Source organism: Ursus arctos, unplaced genomic scaffold (genome assembly GCF_023065955.2).
Source record: "Ursus arctos isolate Adak ecotype North America unplaced genomic scaffold, UrsArc2.0 scaffold_1, whole genome shotgun sequence".
Classification (NCBI taxonomy): domain Eukaryota; kingdom Metazoa; phylum Chordata; class Mammalia; order Carnivora; family Ursidae; genus Ursus; species Ursus arctos.
Genome location: NW_026622763.1, coordinates 87,993,531 through 88,015,875, shown reverse-complemented (window position 1 = coordinate 88,015,875; position 22,345 = coordinate 87,993,531). Strand labels below are relative to the sequence as shown.

General features: G+C 38.1%; 1 protein-coding gene across 1 annotated transcript in view; it reads left to right on the top strand.

Annotated features, from left to right (window-relative positions):
* ABCA12 (ATP binding cassette subfamily A member 12) overlaps positions 1 to 22,345 on the top strand; it is a 172,368-nt gene that overhangs the window by 124,233 nt on the left and 25,790 nt on the right. Inside the window, exons 27-39 of the mRNA XM_048213947.2 lie at positions 1,121 to 1,276; positions 2,194 to 2,380; positions 4,678 to 4,896; positions 6,091 to 6,287; positions 7,053 to 7,213; positions 8,604 to 8,840; positions 9,366 to 9,513; positions 11,877 to 12,129; positions 12,722 to 12,808; positions 13,633 to 13,726; positions 16,430 to 16,557; positions 19,127 to 19,214; positions 20,937 to 21,042. Coding sequence (XP_048069904.1) covers positions 1,121 to 1,276; positions 2,194 to 2,380; positions 4,678 to 4,896; positions 6,091 to 6,287; positions 7,053 to 7,213; positions 8,604 to 8,840; positions 9,366 to 9,513; positions 11,877 to 12,129; positions 12,722 to 12,808; positions 13,633 to 13,726; positions 16,430 to 16,557; positions 19,127 to 19,214; positions 20,937 to 21,042 — 2,061 coding nt within the window. The remainder of the gene's footprint in view (positions 1 to 1,120; positions 1,277 to 2,193; positions 2,381 to 4,677; positions 4,897 to 6,090; positions 6,288 to 7,052; positions 7,214 to 8,603; positions 8,841 to 9,365; positions 9,514 to 11,876; positions 12,130 to 12,721; positions 12,809 to 13,632; positions 13,727 to 16,429; positions 16,558 to 19,126; positions 19,215 to 20,936; positions 21,043 to 22,345) is intronic.

Genomic DNA, 22,345 nt, shown 5'->3' with positions numbered 1-22,345 from the left:
TACAACACCAAGTGCTCATCCCAACAAGTGCCCTCCTTAATACCCATCACCCATCTAGTCCATCCCCACCCACCTCCCTCCATCCACCCTAAGTTTGTTCTCTATTGTCAAGAGTCTCTTACGAATTGCTTCCCTCTCTCACTTTTTTTACCCCTTCCCATATGTTCATCTGTTTTGTTTCTTAAATTCCAAATATGAATGATACCATATGGTCTTTGTCTTTCTCTGACTGACTGACTTCACCTAGTATAATATACTCTGGCTCTAGCCAAATCATTGCAAATAGCAAGATTTCATTCTTTTTGATGGCTGGGTCATGTTCCATTGTCTATGTATACCACATCTTCTTTATACATTCATCAGTCGATGGATAATTAGGCTCTCTCCATAGTTTGGCTATTGTTGGTTATCTGATGTTCCTTTAAAGGATGAAGTGGATTAAGAAGCATGGAATCCAGTCTTTTCAAATAGGCTTTTAAGATGTGATAAAGCAAAAACCAGGTCTCTTAATTCTAAGGAGAATTTACCAAATTCCAGTGGAAAACACCAGTTGAGTCCCCCATCCTAGGTCTCAAGTAGTCACCACTTTTAACATGCTTGAGAGCTTTTCCATTCAGTTTTATTGATGTTTGTACATTTTCCTGATGTTCTAAATGAGTAAAAGAATATCGTTCCATTTATATAAAATTCCTATAAAAGACAAATATAGAGATAGAAAGCAAATCAGTGATTGTCTAGAACTTGGTAGAAGCAGGGGTTATCTGTAAATGGTCATGAGAAAACTTTTTGAAGCTATAATGCATGGGTGGTGGTTCTAATGCGTGGATAGTGGTGATGGTTACACAACTTTATATTTACTAAAAATCATCTACCCCTATACTGTGATGACTAAATTTTATGCCATATAATTATACCTTAATGAAGCTGTTTTTAAAAAAGAATAAAAGAGAGCTTTCCTTTTTTGCTTTACTTTGGAAACTGAGACTACACTTTAGTTTGCTATAGATCAAAGACATGAAAATACTTTCTGAACCATATATAACGTTCTGTTGTTTAGTTTCTGATGTTTCATGTTAACAATCAACTAATATTTACTCTTCCTAATACATTTTCATTACAGGTACATATGGTGTGGCAGCTCCGTGGTATTTTCTAGTCCTTCCTTCCTATTGGAAGGAGCGATTGGGATGTACAGACGTGAAGCGTGAGAAAAGCAATGGCCTTATGTTTACTAATATCATGATGCAGAACACCAACCCATCTGCTAGTAAGACAAGTAGGTCAACAACAAGCATTATTATGACAGAAGTGATATAAAATTTACATGACTGGTGATTTTAATTAGGTTTTTCTAAATGGTGAAATTATCATCCTTTTAGTCATGGATGAATATGTCTACACATATGTGTTTAGACTCTTATGGAGATTAAATTGTGGCTTTTTCTGGGCTCATTAGCTCAGTTGGTTAACATATGGAGCTAATTAGGCCAAGATTGTAGATCCCTTTGTGGTCCAGTTAGACACACACAGAGAAAAATTTTGTTCCTTGGCCACAGACTACACCCCTAACTCCAGCCATCTGTCACTAGTCAAATAGAGTAACCAAGTTATAAGTACAGATAATTTATCATAACCCATCACCAACACTGGACACAAACAATTGAAAGCTCATGACTTACTGACATTGGGTAAGTAGTGCCATCTTTACAAAGTAAGGATGACCCATATCCATGGTCTATTTGTGATTCCTGAAGCACATGTAGATAGTAATCAATCAACTGGAATCTATAAGCCACAGATCTGAGCTGGCCTTGTCACCATAAAATCACACCTTGTAGACATTTTTTTCCATAAGTTGGTATTATCTTTTCTGATGAGAGGAACAAGACTTAAAAAGACTAATATTTGAGATCTTTGAATAAAGGAGAATTCATTATTATGATACTGTATTCTAGGACTACCTATTCTGACAGAAGAGTGATACCAACCTTAGAAAACGTGGTTCCTCACTCTCATTCATTCTTTAACCAGATGACAAGGAGGCTAAAGATAATAGATCATTTGTTTCCAGAATTCTTTTTACTTAGAGGGCTGTATTGTTATAGTCTTCAATTTTTAATTAAGGAAAAGTCTAGCTCTAGCTGCCTTTTCCTTCTTTGCGAGCTTAGAATTCTTTTCTTGATTTCCTTCCAGGTCCTGAGTACATTTTTCCCTCCAACATTGAGCCTGAACCTAAAGATCTCACAGTTGGGGTTGCGCTGCATGGGGTCACAAAGATCTATGGCTCGAAAATTGCTGTTGATAACCTCAATCTGAACTTTTATGAAGGACACATTACTTCATTGCTGGGGCCCAATGGAGCCGGGAAAACTACTACAATGTATGTTACTTTTTGAACACTTACTGTCATGGAAGCGTATTACTTAATATTTCCTCACCTCTTTTATAAAGAATAATGTTATTACATCTCCCAGATGGATTAAGATAGTTCAATTTGTTTACTGTAAAATGGAGTCTAAATCATAGGTCCCAACCTGTGTGCTCAAAAGCCAGATGAGACCCACCCAGTATTTCTTAAAATTTTTAATTCAGTGCCAATGTTTTAAAATGGAGAAATGTCCCAATAAAAAGAAATGTTCTTGACATTTCTTGGATAATAGGAAGTTCAGGCAACATTGGGTCCACAGTCCTAGGTAAGGACAGTTGGTTGGGGCTTAGTGGTGACTGTTCTCTTAAAGGGGACATCTGCTTTCTGATTTATTCCTGTTCCCACAAATCTGCACTGTCTCATATGCCCAGTCTGTTCCCTTTATTTGCATTTCTATTCTGGCCTATGTATAATTTTGAGTTTACACACTCTGCTATAAACACACTCAGCCCCAGCTGCTCCTCGCCTTGATTCATGAAGAAAGAAAAGAATCACCAGCCATCAGATACAGATCAAAAAGGCTAGGAGCGGTACATGGGCTGTTCTTTCTCACTCTTCATTTAACGAGCATTTTCCTGTGTCCAAAAGGAGAAGAGATTCAAATGTTTTTAAAGTGACATTCTTTTGAATTTTTTTTGTGACTCACTGCCAGTGCTCCACATGACTTCGCCGGAAGTTAGTGCTAAGATGCTGTTGCTGCCCTGGTCCTTATTTGAGAAAAAGTGTCAGATGCTGGATATCCTATTTAATATCATCATAAGTAAGCTCAGTGACTGCCAAAATATATTCAAATTAATTTTTCTTTTGTAAATAAGAGGGGACAAAGGAAGGTCATGAAATGAGTGAATGTGCAGTTGCTCTTATTTATAGGGCCTGTTTAAATTCAAAGTTGGCTTTCTAGTGAGCATACAGTGCTTAAAAGCAGGATTTCTAATAGGCAATAAGAGACCAATGAAGAAAAGAGATGGAGAAGGCTCTTGAAGAGGCTGTAATTTTAGCTGAGAAAGTCTCAATTTTAATCTTCTGAATATAAAGAATGAAGTATATTGTTTGTAGTTCAGTGTGTTTTTATGGGAAGAATTGCATATAATATCGATGCCCTATTTAATCCATGGTAGTCATTTAAGGTCTATTATGCACAAGGAACAAGGTACTAGTTAAGTACTGAGAGAGAGAGTGGTGAAAAAATAGGTCCTTTGCCAGATTTGTGGAGCTCACATTTTACTGGAGAAGAGGGATATTAAATAGTTGCCCAGTTTACTAACCATCTGAAAGATGATGAGCAACCGTCTGATAAGATAGAGAATAATCACAGTGTAGAGAAAGGGACTGAAGGTGACCAATGTTCACATGGGAAGGTGAGTTAAGAGACTCTGATGGGGGCACCTGGGTGGCTCAGTTAGTTAAGCGTCTGCCTTCGGCTCAGGTCATGATCCCAGGATCAAAGCCTGCATCGGGCTCCCTGCTCAGTGGGGAGCCTGCTTCTCCCTCTCCCTCTGCCTGCTGCTCCCCCTGCTTGTGTGCTCTCTCTCTGTGTCATATAAATAAAATCCTTTAAGAAAAAAAGAGAGAGACTATGGTAATCAGGAGCAAGTGGCAGTGTGGCTTGCGCTGTGGTGTGGCTAGGAACATGGGACATATGGTGGAGGTAGAAAACTAAGATAGAAGGAGGATACAAACACAACTTCTGGATTCCAGGCTTGTGCAGCCGGTATATAGGTTAATCATATGGTGAAAGAGGAACATCAGTGGGAACACAGGTTTGAGGGCAAAGATCCTGAATTAAGTTTTAACCATGTTGAGTTTGAGGATCCTGTAAGATGTCTCATGGAGAAGTGACACTGTCTGTTGGATGTATGGTGCAAGCCTGGAACTGAGTGACGAGGTCTCGGCTAGAGTTGTAAGTTTGAGATCCATGACTAGAGATACCATCTGCTGCCCTGCAAGTGCTTGAGTTTTCTCAAGGAGAGAGCGTACTTGCAATTAAAGTGCACAGCCGTGACCGTCATTGCTACCACAGCCCCATTCCCGTCATTGTCACTGGGTAGTATTTATGTAATGCTCTAAATAATTAAAAGCTTAAAGGTAATTTCGTATTTGTTCCCATTTAATACCATTTTATTTTGTAGCTTGAGCTTGCCTGAGGAAATACACTGTAATATTGTTTGCTAATGACTGAGATACATTTAGCCCTAAAATCTAGCCTAAATGCTTGGTTGACACCTATTTTATCATTTCTTCATTTTCAGCTCCATGTTAACTGGGCTGTTTGGGGCCTCAGCAGGTACCATCTTTGTTTATGGAAAAGATCTCAAAACAGACCTCCACACTGTAAGGAAGAATATGGGGGTCTGCATGCAGCACGATGTCTTGTTTAGTTACCTCACGACCAAGGAACACCTGCTCTTATATGGCTCCATCAAAGTTCCTCACTGGACTAAAAAGCAGCTACACGAGGAAGTAAAAAGGTCAGTTATAGCAGCAACCAGGATGTGCATTGGTAACGCCTCTCAAAAAGAGGTCAAGCTCTGGTAATAATGCCAATAGGAACATTTGGTCACAAAACAATTGGTTTTTAGTTTTTCTCCTTTTCTGGTATTGTATACATTTTATGTCATTATCTTCACCAGCCAATTATTACACTGAAACTGTATAACTCTCTTCATCTCAGGCTACCATATTGCCCTAAATCCTCTGTTTCTAATGACTGCTATACCAGGCCAAGCCTCCTAACTGGACACCCAGCTTCTCCTCTCCCTTATACAGTTTATTGTTCAAAGAGCAGCTAGAGTGACCTTTTTAAATGGCAGATCAGACCATATAACTCCAGGGTTCAAAGCCCTCTGTGGCTTCCCACCACACTCAGTGTGGAACTCTGTAATGTCCTTGTCAAGGCCAAGAGGCCTTACATGACCTGCCCATATCTCACTTCTGATGTCATTTCCATCTACTCTCCTCCCGTTCACTGTGCTCTGGGCACACTGGCCGAGTCACAGGCTGGCTTGTGTTCCAGCCAACAGGGCTTCTCACTTACTGTTTCTTCTACCTAGAGCAGCCTTCCCCAGACAGCCACTTGACTCACTCCTCCACTTTCCTGGTCTCTGATCAAATGTCACCTTCTCTGAGGGGATGACCATATATAAAATAGATGCTTAAAATAGCATGCCCCAGGCACTCCTTGTCTCAGGTACCCTGCTTTATGTATTTTTTTATTGCACTTGTCGCCACCTAGCAAATTATAAACTTACTTGGGACTGTGTTTCTTGACTGAATTTTATCTGCATCCCTCCTGATACATACACACACTAGAACCTAATCTCCTTATGGGTAGGAATATTATCTTCACACTAATTTCCTCCAGCAGCTAAAACATGGTCTGGCACAGAACAGGCAGGCCCTCCATAAATATTTTTCAAAGAAACAAGTAAAAAAATGAGCCATATATATATTCTGTTGTTGTATGTTCTGGGTATTAACTTTGTGCCTCCAACTAGATGATAAACAATTAAAAAACTATATCGTGAATCCTCAGCAGTGTATTGCACTTTGCTGAATTTTTAATAGTTGTTTAGTAAAGACCTATTACTTAAAGTGCTTATTGTATTTTTTCAATATTCAAATATTTAACTGTCAAAAGTAACCACCATACATTATTTTTGAAGGACGCTAAAAGATACTGGACTGTATAGCCATCGTCATAAGAGAGTTGGAACCTTGTCAGGAGGCATGAAGAGGAAGTTATCCATATCTATAGCTCTTATCGGTGGATCAGGGGTAGTCATTTTGGATGAACCGTCCACTGGAGTTGACCCATGTTCTCGCCGAAGTATATGGGATGTTATATCCAAGAATAAAACTGGTATGAGTACCTTCTTACAATTTCTGCACCCAACAGTCATAATTTTGCCCTCTGGGATGCATACAACCAAGTTTACACCTTTTCTATTTAGAAGCTCCATTAAGAGTCTCAGATGAGGTCTTCCTCTTCTCAAGTCTTCTCTTCCTGCCACTAAATTTCTGAGTTGGTCAGTTAATATCCATGTCGTTGAGCACTCCACTGGCCTTTTTGAGAGCATGCACAGCTGATAGAAGTCCCAAATTCTGCCTCCAGGAGCTTAGAATCTAATTAGAGATACCAAACATACACAAACGAAAATAAACTGAAAACAGGCTAAACAAGTGCTAACAGGATGTGAAGCAAAGAAGCAATCAGAGTAGAGTGGATTAATCAGAGAGGAATATTCAAAAAGTGTTTAAAATTGCTTCTTCATAGTGAAGAAAGTGGGGGAGAGAGACAGAAACAGAGACAGAGGAAAAATGAAGACAAGGGAGCAAAGAAGGAGTTGCTAACGCGCGAGCTCTAAATGATGGACGTTTAGCCCTTCGGCACCATAAATGCGTATTCGCTGCCAACATATAAGAAAACAGCCCTAGATATTTAGTAACACCTCTTCTGAATTCCTCTTTGTTTATTTTGAAAGCTTCTTCTGGTCAGTTTTTCAGTTAGTTCATAAAACGTGCCTCTTCTCCTCATAAATCACAGGATTTACTTGTGCTAACTCTGTAGATCTCGAGAACAGTGTCTACATTTTTCATTCTCGGTTGTTTCCTCTGTATTTTCAAGCCAGAACAATCATTCTGTCGACACATCACTTGGACGAAGCCGAAGTGCTGAGTGACCGCATCGCCTTCCTGGAGCAGGGCGGGCTGCGCTGCTGCGGGTCGCCATTTTACCTCAAGGAAGCATTTGGTGATGGGTATCACCTCACGCTCACCAAGAAAAAGGTTTGTAAGCGAGAAAATATACCTCATTATAGGGTCATAAATTAATTTTCTGTGAAATGGAGGCAGAATCTCTCCAACTTTATTAACTGCTAAAATTCATTACTAATATGTTAGTTTCATGTTTCGCAAACTTGAGGGAGCGTCAGAACACCTGGAGGTCTTGGTTAAACCCAGATTTCTGGCCTCACCCAAAAAGTCTGATTCAGTAGGTCTGGGATGGGGCTCCAGAACTGACTACATTTCTAACAAGGGCCCGCGTGATGCTGATGCTCCTGGTCTGGGATCTAACAACGAGAACCAGTGCACTAGGTTTTTACATTAGGCTATAGATCCTCTAAAAAAAGGATCTATAGCTTAAGGTCACTGGTGGAGAATCAGCCTTCTAGTTTCCCTAGCATGTCAGTCTATAATGCTAAAAATTAGATTTTTTGCATTAAAGCAAATAAAGAGAATACTATGTAGTTGTGTATGCACCTTCTGATCAGTACCCCTCAAGTGACAATGTGAAGACCAATTCAGGCCAGTGGTGCTTTGACATCTTTGAAGAACAACAGTGCTGACTAAGGACCCCTGTACCACCTAAAAATAGCATATGATTATCAATACTGTGCAAGATGTGTATGCCATTAGGTAGGCTTTGACTACAGTAATTTATTTTACATCTGAACATCCTGACATGACTTCCTAATAAAAAGTAGTTTATTGTTATATTCATTAATTCATTAAGAAATGTATGTGTTATGCCTTAGTGTGTGCCCAAAGCACTGTTCTAGATCCTGGGGATATAGCAGTGAACTGATGATATTAAAATCTCTACCCTTATGGAGTTTATATTCTGATAGAGTGTGGGGAATTCAGATAATACCATTGTTACGTGTATTATTAAGTATATTAGTGGATGATAAATGCTATGGGTAGAAATAAAGCAGAGGAGGGGGAATAGGGAATGCTGAGTGGCGCCATTTTAAGTAGGGTGGGAAGAGAAGGATCTCTGAGAAGATGACAGTTGAACAAGAGTTGGGGCTTGGGAGAGAAGGAGCCATGTCACCATCTGGGGGCAAAGGAAAAACAATTGAGAAGGCCCTGAGGAGGGTGTGCCTGAGTTCAAAACTCCCAACAACACAAAGAGGCTGCTATGGCTGGAGGAGGGCAGTGAGTAGTGGGCAGTGAGGCTGGAAAAGGGATGGGGCAGGCGGGTGAATGGAGCCAATAGAACAGGGACTGTAGACAGTTCTAGGGACCCTGTGGGACAGGGAGCCATTGGAGGAGGGATGTGTCATCTGACTCAGGGCTGGGTGGCCCAAAAGAGTCTCACCACCCTCTGATGAGGGCCCTTGGGCATCAGCACAGTGTAAAGACAAGGGAGTGGTGACTTCTGGTTTGTCCCTAGAGTCCAAATCTAAGTGCAAATACAACATGCGACACGACGGCCGTGACAGCAATGATCCGATCACACCTCCCTGAAGCCTACCTCAAGGAGGACATCGGGGGAGAGCTTGTGTATGTGCTTCCTCCGTTTAGCACCAGAGTCTCAGGGGCCTACCTGTCACTCCTGAGGGCGCTGGACAATGGCATGGGTGACCTCAATATCGGGTGCTATGGCATTTCAGACACCACCGTGGAAGAGGTGCGTTTCCTCTTTTCTTCAAACTGATACAACTTCCTGTTCCCTGAGAATAAATATGCATAGTTCTTTAAAAAGAGAAAAGAAATATTTTAAATAAATATTTCACAAAATCAGAAAATCTTCAAACTACCTCAATACCATTCTTATGTAAGATTGACTTCTGAAAACAAACATGTTTATCCAGTTAGAGAACACGTATCCTTCACATACCAAAATGTTTACTTGGGTGGGGTGGGGGGATGACTGAAACAGGGGAAGGGGTTTAAGGGATCCAAACTTCTAGATAAAAAATAAATAAGTCACAGAGATGAAAAGTACAGCATGGGGAATATAGTCAATAATATTGTAATAAAATTGTATGGTTAAAAAAAATGTTCACTCAAAGTCACTGTCAAAAATATTTGTTTAAAGTCACACTATTTGTCTCAATAAATGTAATAAAAATTCAAAATCAAAATTGATCTTAAAAAGTAGATAGGACAAACATGTTTTATGTTAATGAAGTGTTCTGGCTTCTCTTTCTAGGTCTTTCTGAACTTGACTAAAGAGTCACAAAAAAATAGTATGAGTCTTGAGCACTTAACACAAAAGAAAATTGGAAATTCCACTACCAACGGCATCTCAACTCCCGATGATTTGTCTGTGAGCAGCAGCAATTTCACAGACAGAGATGGTATAAATCTAATGTGCATATTTTGCTTAATTCCAATAAATGACATACATGAGAAAATCACAGGGCAAAAATTCAGCTTCACATTTTCTTTCTAAATTCAAAAAGAAGAAAGAAATATAAGCTTTTCTTTTTTTAATATGCCTAGTATTAATTAAACAAAATCAAATTCTCTATTTCAAAAATATTTTGAAGAACGTGAAAGAACTTGCTTGTTAGGGTGCTGGTGCCTACTCCTTATACCCACCGGAAGTCATTTTCAAGATGTTGTTACTACTGTTTCAGATTTGTGTTCAACAGGTTAAAATCCTTCCTGTGATTGGTACTGTCCAACAATGGACAAAGTTACCTTGGAAGGTAGCTGACTCACTGCTATTAGCCATATTCAGCAGGGGAGTCATCCGAAAAATGTTACAAGAAGGGAGTCATCACTCTTTAAGGGGGCCTCTTGGAAAACATATCTAAAATCTTTCCCCTCTGTGAATAACTCAAGTGCTGAGAATATTCAGGCTCTGAGAATAAGCTTTTGGGGGAGGGTCTTAGATTTGATGAAGTCAGACTCCATGGCTAAGAACCTGTAACATTGGTTGCCCCCCACCCAATTCTTCACACAAGATACGTTGAAAAATTGTGCTGCTTGATATGACTTTGAGGAATTGGGCTCCTTTGAAAATAACTTTTATCCTCTCTTATTCTCTTTCTGACAGTTAATTTATGCCTTTGGAAACACTATTTACTTAAGGAAGCATATAGTAAAATGATACATAAATTATGGAATAGGCATTTCAACAGTTTGCTTAACTTGGAAAAAATCTCTAGGAACAGAACTTTTAATTAAACATTTGCCTAGCTCTAAAACTTAGAAAAGATCATCTCTGATGTTTGCATAGTTTTGGAACTTGGGAGTCTCATTTGTCCTCTGCCATATTGCTCATTTATCATCTTTTGGGGAATATAATTGTCGAGCCCATGGAATTGAGGACTTTGATTAGAAAGTGGTCATCTGCTTCAGGAAGTAAATGTTATGTATTTGCCTCTGCATTTGTCTCATAATTTGAAACTATTCTTCAGTCAAAATGTTTCCCTCATTGACATTATCTTTTAGAAAGCACATTTGCTCCATTTGATACACCTGTAAGTCATCCACATGTAATTTCTCAAGAAACAGAAAAGCATACTAATTACCTTAAAATATTCAGCTCCTTCTACAATTCCCCTTTGCAGAGATATGAGTTTGCATTTAAACTTGTTCTCTCTGTTTAATTGGAATTCATTTTAAATTAAGCAGCTTTGTATTTTTCCTTATCAGCTAAATGAAGATCATGATTTTTTGTGCTGCATAATTTGTGATGGAGAATTAAAAATATCCACAGTGTTGACGGTCATCTTATCACATGTAGAGAAGTGCTCAGCCGCAGGCCCTCGGAGAGAATGTTATATTTGTAGGGAGGGCTATGGCATTATCAGTTGTAAGAACACCATTGAGGGAGCAACAGTTTACGGCCTTCACAGCTCCTCTTATGTTCAGAAGCCAGGGAATTTTTCTCCACACCTGAACAACATTCCGGGGGGTGGGGGTAGTGTAGACATTTGTTTCCAAAGAGTTCTTTTTTTGTGACTCTAGTGGTAAAAATGGAGTTTTGAACTGCCATATATAATCAGTCCAAATGTCTGAAGAGAATGTAATGAATGAGTGTTTGAACTAGAATCACACTTTGGAGGAGAGCATTTCCCTTTTCCCAAGTGTAAGGTGAATTCACTGAACCTCACATTAGGATGAGAGCCAATTAGACTTAGAATCACTAAGTTACCCACAGTAGGAATGAGTTAGACTAGGCAGATGGTTGCCATTTATCTTTTTTTTTTTAACTGAAGTTATGCCTTGTATTAGTTTATTTCATAGTAGTTTCAGGTATTAGTTTCTGTTTATCTTATTTGAATTCAGTCTCTTGATAGAAGCTGTCTCTCGAATATCTGTAATTAGCAATACATACCAAGTAGGCATTGAGACTTTGGAGATCAGGGACAATATTCATTTATCAAATTGTGGACCTCTCCTTTTGATGTGTAAAATGACTATGTATATAACTACTAATGTTTTATATATAGCGATTTATAATTCACAAAGCACTTTTATATACAATTCTATGACATGGAAAGGCTCGGGCCCAAAGTTAAAAAAGGAAGAGATGAACCTCATTTCAGAGCCTTTAAAATACAAGCTGTTCCTACCACATTACATTATACCATCCACCCATGGTTTTTGAAGTTACCTTGTCACATGATTTATCAGTCTTTTCCAGAACCATATCAAATCTCTCCCTCTCTTTCTGTTTTTCTCCCCCCCCCCCCCTTTTTTTAATCAGACAAAATCCTGACAAGGGGAGACAGGTTGGGTGGTTTTGATCTGTTACTGAAGAAGATCATGGCTATCCTCATTAAGAGATTCCACCACACCCGCAGGAACTGGAAAGGTCTCATTGCTCAGGTTATCCTTCCCATCGTCTTTGTCACCACTGCCATGGGCCTTGGCACACTGAGAAATTCTAGCAACAGTTATCCAGAGATCCAGATCTCCCCATCTCTTTACGGTACCTCTGAACAGACAGCCTTCTATGCGTAAGTTTCTCTCCTTTAAAACATCTCCCCAGTACCTCCATGACTGCATGCAATGATGAAGAATAAAGAATTATGAGGCACTGTACCTGATTCTGCCAAAGGAATGGACAGTTTTAATTTATTGCAATGTGACACTTCTGTTGCCAACAAATAACTTTTTAAGAGTTTTTGTGTTTGTCTTAAAAGTAAACTTATCATACGTCTTTATTTTTAATGACTAGACTTTAATCAAGAAAGCCAGGCTAGATGTGACTTCCCAATCTGTTGTAATATATAGCAAATAACTTCTTATCGGCCTCACAAATATTGGATAATTAGGTCAGAATTCTGCATAATGTATTCTGTACATATAATAGGTGATCACTAAATGTATGTGATGGTTAGGAGAATAACAAGGCAGCCAAGGAGAGAGATGTGCTGATTTTTTTCCATGATACTTCTTTTTTTTCCTGATACTGAGTCTTTCTCAGGTTTTTAAGAAGACTATCCCATAGACAGCATATTTTATTTTTCCAAATTACTCATAAGGATGACTTTCACATGAAAGAGTAGTGGAGAATCAAGAATTTATTTCTGTCCCTTACTATTGTAGGAATTCTCACCCAAGCACACAAGGCCTGGTCTCAGCAATGTGGAGCTTCCCTGGCATCGACAACATGTGTTTGAACATCAGTGATCCGTAAGTGGTCCTTGGCATTTTTTGTTTTGTTTCTCCTTTGTTTTTGACATTCCAGTTTATCTGTGTACATGTGTGCGCGTGTGTGTGTGTGTGTGTGTGTGTGTGTGTGTATGAATGGGTGTGTGTTGCAGGCTGGAGAAGGGCCGCCCCTGAGAGAGATCTGTATCGAACAGATTTTCTCTCTCCCCTCTAGTTCATTCCATGGCTAGGCTGTGCTGTAATAATAAATGTCAGGGCCTTTATAATTTTAGAGTTCTCTCATGTGCATATTTCCCTTCAACAGTCACAACAACCCTGTGAATTATTAATCCCATTTTTAAGATGGAGAAACTGAGACTCATGTGGACTGAGATTCTTGCCAAAAAACAATCTAGATTGTAAGTTGTTCAGCTAAAACTAAGACACAAGTCTTTGGACTCCAATCCCTTTGCGCTATGCAGGATTGCCTATTGGACCTTTCAAGATGGTACATGGTGCATGTGAACCTGACATTGGTGCATCATTTTGCTAAAGTATCCCCTTCCTGTCAGAGAACAGGATGAAAGAGCAGAGAAGAAAGGGGTCAAAAAGCCCCATTCTGCCACATTAAAACAGTTCAGTGAGCTTTGGTTTCAACACTGTTCTATCAATAAGTGCTCTCTTATCCCCTGTAAAATGTCAAACCATTTGAAAATGGTAGTGTAATGTATATTTGAGTTATGAAAAACCAGCAAACTGTACCTAAGACTGTGTACCTGAATTTAATACCAAACACTCGCTTACATGCTCATACATAAACATGAGAATGCACACATACCTCACTTTAATATAATTTTTACTTGCAGAAGGTGTTTAAAGGAAGACAGTCTGGGACAATGGAACACCAGTGGGGAGGCTGTCACTAATTTTGGTGTTTGCTCCTGCTCAGAAAATATCCAGGTAAGATGGAGTTCCATTTCCATGGAGTAGGAAAAAGAAAGGAATAAATATTGAAACTTGAAAGATCTATCCAGGTTACCAAAGAGTCAATATAATTTCATTTTATGGAAGCTAGTAGCTCAGAGATGTGGAGCGGGGCAGCTCAAAAATATTGCCTTTGAACTTCAGGTCACTGTTTTAAATCCATCTCAGAACAAATTTCCAAAGGCAGATAATTCTATGACAGTCTTTGTGGAAACCAACTAAAAATGAATTTTTGCTCTCAGTTCAGTTCTAACCAGAAAGCTCTATGTTTCAGACAACAAAGCCACCATAACCGTCATATTTGAAAACAGAGTGAGACTGCCCATTTGGTGGTCAGCTATGAAGTTAGTAATGTGTAAGTCCAGAACAGAACTCCATTTGTCTCTAAGGAGCACCTCTAGCATGCAAGAAAAATCCACGTCCTGATAGGAACAGAAAAGATTATCCGACCATCCCTTATGCCATCTGTATTTTATAGATACATACCTTACTTTTCTAGGCCTATCAATTCAACATACTTTTAAGAAAACCAAATTCACTGGGGAAATGACAGATTGTTGAAGAGAAGAGGTCACTGTTAGTTTCTGAGAGTGACTATGTGGTCAACTTCCTTCCCCATAAAAGAGGAATCTAGTGGTGTTTTCTTAATAGCGTTGTGTCATTGAACCTTGAACTATTTGTACAATGTTTTGGAATGAAAATGTTCTGTAAATGCAGCCCATTTTTATGTTATCATGCAAGACAGTTACTAACAATGAAAGCTGAGATCCCACAACCATCTTCTGGAATCCTTGCCTTTTTTCAATACCAGTCTTACCCACTACTCAAAGAGTTTTCTAATCCCTCATTTAATCTGGTTTATTTCTGAAATTCTTCATGAATTTTCTGTAGGTCACTGTAAGAGTCAACTAACCTAGTATTTAAAGTTGGAATCTAGATAAATTTCATTAACTGAAGGAAAAAATGAGAGAGAGAGAGAGAGAGTGAAAGCAAGAAAAAGACTTTCTAATTAAAGAACAATGGTTACAATGATGGTTACCAGAGGGGGTGGAATGGGGGATGGGTGAAATAGGTGATGGGGATTAAGGATCGCACTTGCTATGATGAACACACCATGATGTATGGAACTGTTGAATCACTATATTGTAGGCCTGAAACTAATATAACATTGTATACTAACTAACTGGAAATAAAACTTTTTTAAAATATGTAAATAGATCACCAAATATGTATATAAAACTTTGGACTACCTACTCATGCTGAAGATGTACATAAACTATGGGATCAACAATTCCATTTGTATTATATTCCCATCAGAAGTGTGAATATGTTCACCGAGAGGCGTATACTAGATATTCACAGCAATACTATTTGTAATAGCCACTCAGATTCCCACCAACAGTAGAGTGGATAAATCAAATGTAATATATTTTCACAGTGGAATTCTACATACAGCAAAATGGGAATGCTTGATCTAAACTACACACATCTTACAGAGGAGCTCACAAGTGAATAATGAGTGGAAAAAGCCAAATACAAGAGAGTATACATAATACAATTCCATTTATATAAAGTACAGAAACAGGCAAAACTATTCTGTGCTGGATTCTTTGGGAATGGTAGTGATTGGAATCTGGTTTCTGGTTACATGGGTGTTTAGTTTGTCAAAATGCATCAAGCAGCATACTTACATGTGCTTTTCTGTATTTCCACAAAAGATTAAAGCTAAATAATTACATTGTATACATAAGGGTGTCTCTAATTTTGGAACCAGTAGCATTCTATAAATGTGATCTAAATGTTGACCCAACTTGATGTAAGGTGAAATTCAGCATTCATTTTTTAGAGCAGTCTGCAGCTTTGTCTCAGTGCACACATGTGGTGCTCCCCTCAGGCTCTGGGGCATCATGTGAAGGGATGGAAGGAAAAACTGGAAAAAAGCTAGGCTTCTTCCAAGCTAAACTTCATGTCAGAGAAGCATGGGAAGCTTCAGTGAAAAGTAAGTGGTCTCAGAAAGTGCACAAACTTTTGAGTATAAAAATAAGTGGTTAAAACTAAGCTCTGAGGTTGGTTAATAGTAATGTACCAATGCATTTAATTTTGACAAATACGCAATGGCAGTAATGTAAGATGGTAACAATGGGGAGAACTGGGTGAAGGGTATACAGAGACTCTCTATTAAATCTACAATATATGTGAACTTGAGCTCTGACACTCAGGTTTGGTACCTTAAAAATGATACAACACAAACTTCCCCATTGCTGTCACCTGAGAACTTATGTCCCTTAATGTCATCTTTTCAATTCTGGGCAAACATTTTTTTCTTTCCTGTGAATTATTGAGGGAATTTTGATTTATCTTAGAGTTTAATGTTATTCTCCATGCGTATCAAACTTGTTATTAGCACAGTGAAAAGAAAATTGCACATTGGTTTACTTGTATTCTTTTTGGCTTCAAGTGAGTCCTAAACATACGTAAGTGTTTATATAAATAATAACTACTCTAATTTCTTGGAATAGGAAAATGTGTTCCTTTTCAAAGCTCTTCAGAGTCAGAAGACAGTCTTATCACACCCTACTTGTTGGACCAATAGACGAGTCACGAGACTGAGGCTTCTTGACATCGTCTATTTGCAAAGCATCGGTCAGAAAGAACTTAATTTTCAACTTTATTTTTCAGGAGTGTCCTAAATTTAACTATTCTCCACCTCATAGAAGAACTTACTCTTCTCAAATAATTTACAACCTCACTGGGCACCGCTTGGAAAATTATCTTATATCAACTGCTAATGAGTTTATGCAAAAAAGGTAAAAATACTCTATTTATAATATATTAATTTAGCATATCTTGCTTTCAAATTTTAATGGCACCTGCCTTCTGAACTTGAGACAATAGATGAAAATTTCTGGGGCATCTAGGTTGTTCAGTCGGTTAAGTGTCCGACTCTTGGTTTCGGCTCAGGTCATGATCTGAGGGTCTTAAGATCAAGCCCTGCATCAGGCTCCTCAGTCGGCAGGGAGTCTGCTTCTCTTCCTCTCCCTCTTCCTCTGCTCCTCCCCCCTGCTCATGCTTTCTCTCATTCTCTCTCTCTCTTTCTCAAATAAATATCTATTTTTTAAAAATAGATAAAAAGTTCTATTATTTATGTGGTTAAATTCTCTATTTTATCTTCATACAGTCTTCTGTATGAATTTTTTTTTAAAAGTCAATCTCCTCAAATTAATACTCATTCGAGAAAATTGAGAAGCAGTGGGGGTTTTTTAGGCTGCAAAAATGTATTGTTAAACATATATATATATACACATATATATTTTTTTTCTTCTTGAAGCAAAAATGTTACTGACTAGATTATGCCAATTTGGAGAGGCTTTTTTTTTTTTTTAACTTAATCCTAGGACCCTGGGATCGTGGCCTGAACTGAAGGCAGACACTCAACCGACTGAGCCACCCAGGCACCCCCAATTTGGAGAACTTTAAGGCATGGCTTTAGGTGACAGTTGGCCTTGGTTCCAATATGACTCTCTCAAATTTAGATTATGATCTCTGTGTGTGGATAAAATGTCCAAATATAGCAAGGCCACAGGCTCATACCTAAGCCACCTAAACGTTTGCTGTGGATGTAGGGCTGTGGTAGGCTTGTATAGGGGACACCGTGGATGGACCTGGAGGACACTCTGTATGCTGAGTGAAATAAGCCAGACACAGAAAGGCAAACACTGCATGATCCCACTTATATGTGGAATCTGAAATAGTCAAATTCATGGAAGCAAAGAGTAGAATGGTGGTTGCCAGGGTCTGGGACTCGTGAGAAATGGGGAAATGTTGGTCGAGGGCTACAAAGGTTCAGTTATGCAAGATGAATAGACTCTGGAGAGCTAATCTATAGCAATGTGACTATAGTTAACAACACTGTATCGTATACTTGAAATTTGCTGAAGAGAATGGATCTTAAGTGTTCTCACCACACACGCACACACACGCATGTGCTCACAAAAAGAAAACGGTAACTGTATGAGGGGATGGATGTTTAATTAGCTTGATTGTGATTATTTCACACTATATACATATATCAAAACATTGGGTTGTACACCTTGAATATCTACAATTTTTATTTGTCAGTTATACCTCAGATAAGGCTGGGGGGAGGGGAGTTCGTCGTTTTGCAATAACTACTGTTTCCTCCTTTCCTCCATATCTTCCCTCTTTTATTTCTCAATGTACATAAATGCCTGATGTTCACTGTAACATAATTAAAACTACATGTAAGCAGAAATAAAAAGAAATTTCTCTCTATCCAGATATAACCACTATTGATTGTATATCCTTACAGAAATTTTCTAGACACAGATACATGTAAATATATTCAACAAAATGAGGTTTATTATAAACAAACATTTCTAAAACCTGCTTTTAAAGAAATAAACAATACACTGTCGTGTTCTTTGCAGGTCAAAAATACAGCTCTGTAGCATCCATCACATTTAGGGTGATCGTCACAAGAAGATGAGTCGACTGTGACTGCACCATTATTTATTCAACCCAAACCTAATTTGGGACATCGAAACGAATCTGTTCTTAAAATTACTGTTCAGATTTTTTCAATCCACTTTTTATTTTTAAGAAATTATGAACTATCAAGTACCAGGGAATTCTATGGCACAATTCACCTTCAAATACCCAGGAAGAGAAAAAGTATAGCACCAGGGGACAAGCTAGGGGGAAAAGTCTGGAGAATTGAAGAAACAGAGCCATTTGAAAAAAGATGAGAACTGCTCTTTTATCACTTTGGTATTAAATCATTTCTTAAAAAAGGATTTCTCAGGGCTAAAATACTGTAATTTTTGACATGGTGCATGATCCAGTTAAGTTGAAGGAATTGGTTAGATTACGTATCACTTATTTTCAGAATGATTATTCCACATATGTAATTGTTTAAAAGGACTTTTTAGGGGCGCCTGGGTGGCACAGCGGTTAAGGGTCTGCCTTCGGCTCAGGGCGTGATTCTGGCGTTCTGGGATCGAGCCCCACATCAGGCTCCTCCGCTATGAGCCTGCTTCTTCCTCTCCCGCTCCTCCTGCTTGTGTTCCCTCTCTCGCTGGCTGTCTCTATCTCTGTCAAATAAATAAATAAAATCTTTAAAAAAAATAAAATAAAATAAAATAAAAGGTCTTTTTACTTCTAGTTATAATGTACACTTTAGATTAAAATGTAAAAGAAATCAATAAAAATATAAAATATTTGTCAGGTAGTATTTATTTCATAGTTTAAATGTGTTCCTAATGGAAAGAAAACATTGAGCCGTTGGTTAAACATTTTAGATCCATTTGTGAGTATTTTCTCCATTAAAAGAAATATAAATTTTGTTATTCTAAATAGGTATGGAGGTTGGAGTTTTGGGTTGCCTTTGACTAAAGACCTTCGTTTTGATATAACAGAAGTTCCTGTTAATAGAACACTTGCTAAGGTAAAGTATAACCTTTCTTCTAGGATGTCATACAAATGAAAATGTGAACTTGAAATGCTCAAGCATTTTCATGAGGCAAAAACAAAACATGGGTGCAATCAAGGTGAGAAGCTGTTCAGCATAATGCTTTCCTTGTAGCACTAGGGTTCCAGTCCTGTGTATTTACCCCAGGGAAACATGGATACACAAGCACCGGGGTACATATAAAAATTCACACAACCCCAAATGTCCATATACAGTAGAATAAATGAATTGTTGTGTATTCATTCAGTAGAACTTTCAGCAATGAAATGAGCTCAGTTCCATGCAAGCAGGTAAATACCCAAACATTACTAATAAGCAAAAGAAAAAACAACAAAAAAACCCCACACTTAACTATGATTGCATTTACCATAAACTTTAAGAGTAGCAAAACTCTACCACATCGTTTAGAGAGAGTATTGTGATGTTGAGGGACACAGAGAATCCTGGAGAAGATGTTCCAGATGCTGGCAATTTTTGTTCCTTAACTTGAGTGATGGTTCAATGGGTATACTCATTTTATAATTTTTTATTAAACTATTCATTAATATTTTATGCATATTTCTTTATGTATGTGTTATATATCGTTATCCTTGTTTCTTACAGAGCATGGATACTTAACAGAATTTGATGGAGATAAATGCTCCTATTGGCTTTCTTTTTTTTTTTTTCCTTTTTTTTTAAACTAGATCATACCTATGCTTTGAAACAAGCTAGAGTCACAGAATCACACATAGATGATCCGTAGTAGTCTCAGGAATTTTAAACCGTCCTTCACATATTTCTCATTTGGTAGTAAGAGACGTATATAGACTTGGGGGAAGTGGAGAAACTCGTAGTTATTTAGTAACTGTGATAAGCCAAGCTCTAGTATCACCTGTTACACAAACTGCCCAATTACATCCTCACAACATTCCTATGAGATAGATATCATGGGGCCTATTTTAACCAATTTTCATAAGGTCATATAGAAAGTAGACAGTAGATTTGGAGATTTGAATGCCCTCCTCCCACCATTTGTTCCTTTTCTTCCTCTCTTCACACACAGAGTAAACATTCTTGCATAAACAAAGTTCTAATATTAAATAATTTCTCTCTTGAATTTTAAACTATCAACTGGGTTTCTTGAATTGAAACACAGCAGTATTTTAAATTCCTCTGTTTTTGACAGAGAAGGTAAGGTAACTCACTTCCATATGGGTTATAGGTGGGAATGGAAAATTAGTGTGGTAATTTACAGTTTATCAATCTTGTTGCTAAGGACACAATATTTGTGTATGTATTTGATTTCTTTGTACAGCCTGGCCTAGATGCCATTTGTTGTTACTATCATTATTATTGAGGATGCCTTAGCCCAGTCCCAGACTCCCTAAACACTAGCCACAGAGATGGAGATATTAACAGTATCTCCAGTTTATTTCAAGTTTTGCCTATGGAGAAGGTACAGAATAACTAATAATTTACTGCTATCACACAGGAGAAAAAAAGTGTTTTTCCCAATCTCTGCCCATCTCTAAATTGGAGACATGGATGTGTGTGTTCAACACTCTTGGGGAATGGTTCTAATCTTCCAAGATAAAATAAGTTATTGGGAAATTTGTGCTCTTCTTTTAAACATAAATTCTGTGGGCTGTCAGATGTAAGGGCAGCCAAATTTATTTGAACACAATACTGATCTTGCCTCCTTTTGGAATTTAACAGGTATGGTATGATCCAGAAGGCTATCACTCGCTTCCAGCTTACCTCAACAGCTTGAATAATTTCCTCCTGCGAGTTAACATGTCAAAATACGATGCTGCCCGACACGGTAAAGTTACTTATACAGAAGCTTCTTATATTGCAAATTTGCCTCTCTCCATATAAAAATGCATGTTAGATCCTGTTTCCTCCAGGTATTTTCTGGTATCTAAATCACAGATCTTCAAAAGGAATCTGAAAGTAGTAACTACCACCAGATGGAACTTTCTGGATAATCTCCTTAACTTCGGGTTCATTTAGTTTCCTCATTTATCAAGTCAGGATAATAATGCTTACTTCATCCTTATTGCTGCTCTCACATCTAGTAGTTATAACTCATAGGAAAACATATTATTATTTACTTGTATATAGGCTAGGAAATTAAAAATACTTACATGTTAATAATTCTAAATGTGAAGCCAGAACTTTTAAACTAAAAAGTTCTATACCTGACCTAAACTGTTACCATTGAGCACTTACCATATGATATGTGCTTTATATGAAATATTGCTAATCCTTATAAACAGCCTTTCAGGATTAATATTATTAGTCTCTGCTATTATTTCTCTAAGGCTCAGAAGTGAGATTTGAACCCAGGTCTGTCTGACTCCTGCCTCTTCATTTTTCTAATACTTCTCTGGACTCACCCAGGTCTACCTTCCGTTGGATTTCCCAGGAGGCATCCACACAGTTTTCAAAGCAGGGTTTGGGATTTGAAAGAGACTGATTTACTTTTTTCTAACTCAGTTACTGTTCATCAAACCAGAAATGCCAACATCTTCTTTCATCTCCTTTCTGTTGGGCGGAATATTGTGTGCTGGATATTCTGGTGATTGTAGAAGTAAATTACAGAGTCAAATACTCATTCTAGCAAGAGAATCTTTCAGTCTTCGTTTTAGAGACAACAGTATTTTTTTTTCCCCAGCTGCTTTGGCATTTTCCTAGCTGGGGGAACCATGAAGAAAATGACAAGACTGATAGACAGCCCTTAGCTCTAGAGCATAATGAAGGGCATAGTCAAAAGCGGCAAATTAAATTAAATGGTGACTAAAGCTGGATGGGTTTGGTATAACCTGGTTTGAAGTATGATTAAACACTTGACTTTTGGTAGGATGTCTTCATCAGAACAAAGGATGTTTGCTTCTGTGACAGATAACTAAAGTATAAGAGCTGTAGAAATGCTAAGTAGGTGAGAACAGGAGACCAATGCCACTTTCCAAGGGTCGACTTTTGAAACCTGTGTTCAGTTTCATTTATTAGTAGTATTCTTTGCCAAGACCAAGGCAATGTGGATCACTCTGGACTCCAGCAGACTTGTTGTGGTTCCTACCACTGCATTTTTCAAGTTACAGAATTTAAAGAATTAAGAATTC